Here is a 5000-nt window from a genome sequence, read left to right as displayed (position 1 = left end):
ACATGAGCTGTGGCATTGGGGAAGGGTTAAGGCATGTGTGTGTGAATGCGTGTGTGTATGTGTGCACGCGCGTGTGTGTGTGTGTTTGGGTGTATGTGTGTGCCTGTGTATGCGTATATGTCTACGGGTACGTGGTTGTAGGAGGAGTGTGCGTGTGTGTATTTGTAGGTGGTGTGTGCGTGTGTGTATTTGTAGGTGGTGTGTGCGTGTGTGTATTTGTAGGTGGTGTGTGGGTGGGTGAACAAAGTTGGGGCCGCAGCCAAATGACTGTCCTCCAGCTACCTGGACTAATCCATCCTTACAAAAGAGCATGGGAGGGGTGACCTTGGGCCGAGTACAGAGACAAACAGGCCCAGAATACAGTTCACATTAACTACCTCCCCCCCCCCCCCCCCCCCCCCCCCCAGATAGACACAGCCAGCTGGTGTTCTGATTGGTTGACTAAAGAAGGCGGGAAACAGGGAGCTCTCCAGTTAGGAGAACATTGAGTATGTCACGGCTGTAAGGCTGCATTCAGACCCCATCAGGGGCTGGGATGAAAACCCCGGTTCAGCCGTTGATCTGAATGGGGGGAGTGATGGCTGAGGTGGTGGGGGTGCGGGAAAAAGATGCAGCCTTCAGCGAAACGTTGAAAAAGCTTCAACCTTTAAAAGTAACGCTACAACGTACTGCGGGAGCCAGTAACACAGGCCGGCGATCGGACTGAAAGACAAGGGAAGAAGAACCTTGTTTACATGTAACGTTAGCATCCTAGCTTAGTGACACGCCGCTAAAGGGACACACCATTTAATGCTGCTTCATCGGGGTTGTTCTGAACGCAGCCTAAGGCGCAAAGATTTATTCACCCCAAAGATTGTTTTAGTTCTTGCAAAAAAGTACAGACGATGAACATCTATTCCAGGATCAGTTTTAGCTAAATTAAAATTTGCTTGTGATGTACAATGTATCAGAGCGAGTGTTTAAGGTTGAATTAATGCCTAGAAACATCTCAATCTCAGTCAACTATCTTTCATAAGTACGGCTGCAGTCAACCAGATAAAATCTTGGTCAGCTGAAATTCAACAAACACTACGGCCCCAAACGATTGGTCCGAATTATAAAATAAATAAAAAATGATAGAATAACTCTGCATGTAATCTCTATTTTAACTTAATCGGTCTCTCTGAATTCTACGCTACCTGCTGGCCTAAATATCAACTAGGTGCTGTTTGGAGAAGGACAGTGTGTTTCAGATCCACCTGGACCAGGTCTGACCTGAGTCCGACTTGGTTCAGCAGAGGTACAGTGTAAAGTGGGTCGCACACCGGACGAGCCACGGAGCGCGACGTCGGCCAGCCCACAGACACAACCCACGTCGGGAGACTCCTCTTGACGTCTGGTTCTGTGTTTGATATAATGGGTCCCCATGGATGGCACCAATTCTGATATGTTCACACTCAACGCATATCGGGCGTTTAACACAAACGTTGAGGGAGAAGCGCAGACAACATGATACAAGTATAACTTATGCATATGCTTACATACTTTTACTGACTTTACACTTGACATACTTTTTTGTCTTCCTTTTTAACCAAATGCTGTCAGACAGATGACTTCTTTGGTATAAATTACTTTGGAGCTGATTAAATATTTATATAAAAGTTATATATGAGTATGATTTATATATCACTAGCAGTCTTCTTTAAATTGAGTTCAAAGTTGAGAAACCGGGGGTGTTTTGGCCTCCTGTCCTCTAAGTGTTATAGTCTATCAAACGTATGATTATTAAAACAGAAACGACATAGCCTCCAATATTATTTGTATTCATAAATAATGTTATTTCTAACACAATATATACTATCACTCAAAAATAAAACACATTGGTCTGCAAATGTCCCCCCCCCCCGCCAAGAAAAAGAATGCATTAAGATACCCTTTTTTCCTTTACAAAGTGACTTGTGCTTGCACAAGTCCGTCAAAGGAGTTGTGCTTGCAGTGCTTGTCCGATCAATGAGACTCAGGCCGAACAAGTACAGCAAACCAAAAAACTTATACCAACCGACCAGAACTTGACGTCCCTAAACATCAGGCCAAGTGACTGAAATCAGGTGTGCCACGATGTGTCGTTGTAAGTGCACATTGGAGCTTTGAAAGAAATAAGACATTTGTTTAAGCCCTCAGAACCAAACAAACTCTCCTTGTTTGTTCTCTGCTGAGAAGTATCATTGGTTGAGTTTATTTTGCACACCTATGCATAGGCTAATGGCCGCCTCTTTATAAGTCTATGTTCAGAGGAGGTATGGTTTGGGTAATCAAACTGAACACTTCATTTTCAAAGACAGATGCATCTTATCAAGGAAAACTCCAAAGTATGTCAATCAATGTGTGTGTGTGTGTGTGTGTGTGTGTGGTGTGTGTGTGTGTGTGTGTGTGTGTGTGTGTGTGTGTGTGTGTGTGTGTGTGTGTGTGTGTGTGTGTGTGTGTGTGTGTGTGTGTGTGTGCAACAAATGCAGTGGGAGGACTTGAAGAAAACTGAAAGAAAATGGAGACCTTTAAAAGTCAGTTGGTGTTTGTGTGACGCGGGGACTTTTATCTGGTATTCATTGAATCTGTAAACAGCATCCTCTGCTCCTGCCTGAGTGTTCCTCTGATCTAGACGGAGATTGGGGAGCGCTTCTTTTCCCTTTCCCCTTCTCCTTTTTCTTCTCCTCTGTGTTCTCATCTATTGCAACAAAGAGTAATACCGTGCCAAATGACATCAAGATAAACACACTACACTTCTTTTCCCTCTCCTAACTTATTCAAGCTCTTCTTTTTCTTGCTCCTCTCTTCTCTGTTTGTCACTACCCCTGCTGGCCTCATCAGGGGCCCCACGGCACGCCACACTGAAGCTGTTGGGAATGTTCTGGATTTTAATTGGCCCTCTACAATCAGCACCCGAGGCCCCCCACAAGGACCGGCTCCGTTCCGCAGCCAGGCTACATACTCGGCCACGTTTTGAAGTGGCCCTCAAACACAGTTTTTTTTTGGAATCTGCTGGGTGCCCTCAGAGACAGATGAGGAATCTGGGGGCCACCAGGGTGTGAGGATGGGGGGGGGGGGGGGGGGGGGGGGGGGGGGGGTGATGTGACTGACTCTGATCTGGGAGCCTTTGCACCACATTTCTGTGGTGAGAAACTATAAAAAGTATATATTACTTTTCCAGGACTTGCCTTGTGCAGCTTATCATGCGTTAGTATCTGATTAGCGTCTCTATGTGTGTACTTGTGTGGGGTGTGTGTGTGTGTGTGTGTGTGTGTGTGTGTGTGTGTGTGTGTGTGTGTGTGTGCGTACGAGGTGCGTGCGTGCGTGTGCATGCGTTTGTGGTTCCGTCTAGGAGTTACTTGGGTGTCTATATGTGAGTATAGGATATATCCGTGATGCATGTGTGTTTCTGTTTGCATCTTTCGAAAACCGCTATTGTACCTCCACACTCTCCATGAACAATCTATTTGTCTCTAATAGCCCAGTTATGTCAGCATGGCAACGTATCTTCATACCTGTGTTTGTGTGTGTACGTGTGTGTGTGTGTGTGTGTGTGTGTGTGTGTGTGTGTGTGTGTGTGTGTGTGTGTGTGTGTGTGTGTGTGTGTGTGTGTGTGTGTGTGTGTGTGTGTGTGTGTCTTCCGCTCGGTGAGTGTGATGGCGGTGTGGGACTCACCTGGCGCTTCGATGAGCTGTTTGTAGATTCCCAGGAATGCCGACTCTGCCTCCTTGCTCCGCTTGTTCAGAGCAACAACCTGCAGGGGAGAAAATGCTATTAAGGTACATGCAACAGACACAGCACGCACCTGACTCACAATCCACACAACACATCCTCGCCTTGTACACACTGGGCGCATGCTTTGATCAGACCCCTTGAGAGGACTTTCAGCAGCAGCCTGAGCTCAGATCTCCAGCACAAAACCCAGTGCAAAAAAAACATAAAACAACAACAACGCTACAAACAACTGAGGTTTTTAAAAGAACAGTATCAGGAAAGAAGTTGATTAATTCTGATCAAATCAGGGAAATGTGTGAGAGATACAATGAATACATAACATGATGCTGGTGGTTTCTCTAGAATGAGCCTCTGTGCTTTCTAAACAAGCAGAACAAAAGACAAGGCACTAAGCTTTGGCGGTTACTCGGGAGCCTACAACCTTCCACACAGAAGGTTCCCTTAGATTGGATCCTCACTCTTTACCGAAGCGGTGCCATTCAGTAGGACGGGGAAGGATGAGGGAATGCACTGAGGCAGTACTGAGGAAGGGTGGCGGCGCTGTGCTGTTTTCGTGAAAACTTTATTTATAATCTTTCCGTATACAAAAATGGGACGGTTACATGGAGGACTAATGAGTAAAATGTGAGAACCTGAACGCAAACACAAAACCCTCAGGGTCCTATGACAAAGAATCGGATAAAACACAAAAACACAAAGTCCCGTAATAGCCTTATTGGACTTTTTGTGGCGGGCGGCGTTGACTACTTCTAACCGGGCGACAAACCCTTCTTGTCGTTGTTATTCTACATCCCTAAACCAGAATGGATTTAATTCAACAGCAGGCAGCTTCAAAGAGGCCCACAGCGCCAACGACACCTCGCGCTCACTGTAGGTAGCAGGAGCGACGACGGAGAGAGGCGGCAGACACAAGCACTGCGGAGCCACTGCCTTTCATCCTGCCTCACCGGAGAGAGACTTTGCGGTTCGGGTTTTCGGGACGTTTTTTTGTGGTTTGTTTTTTTGCTGGGAGGTGACATTTGGCCTGTTGAAAGGCAGGTGTCGTGCTGACAGGCGGGGGCTGCGTCGGCGGCGCCAGGCCCTCGGCGATTGGCTGTACCCTGGCTCCGCGGGGGCCCGGCAAACCAATTAACAGTTCATCAGGAGGCACAAAAGAAAGCGAATTAGGCGCCACCTGCCCTTGCCCACCCCCACCCTGGAGACAGGGCCTGCACCAGTGGATATGTGGGTTACCACACCCCTGAAATCACATGTTTGCATGT

At 47.0% G+C, this 5000-nt stretch overlaps 1 protein-coding gene across 3 annotated transcripts in view; it reads right to left on the bottom strand.

Moving 5' to 3' along the window:
• cux2b (cut-like homeobox 2b) overlaps window positions 1-5000 on the bottom strand; it is a 92615-nt gene that overhangs the window by 25672 nt on the left and 61943 nt on the right. For all 3 annotated transcript variants that reach the window (XM_030359342.1, XM_030359344.1, XM_030359343.1), the window contains exon 4: window positions 3679-3757. In XM_030359342.1, coding sequence (XP_030215202.1) covers window positions 3679-3757 — 79 coding nt within the window. The remainder of the gene's footprint in view (window positions 1-3678; window positions 3758-5000) is intronic.

Source organism: Gadus morhua, chromosome 6, assembly GCF_902167405.1.
Source record: "Gadus morhua chromosome 6, gadMor3.0, whole genome shotgun sequence".
Classification (NCBI taxonomy): Eukaryota; Metazoa; Chordata; class Actinopteri; order Gadiformes; family Gadidae; genus Gadus; species Gadus morhua.
This window is presented reverse-complemented; position numbering and strand designations above follow the sequence as displayed.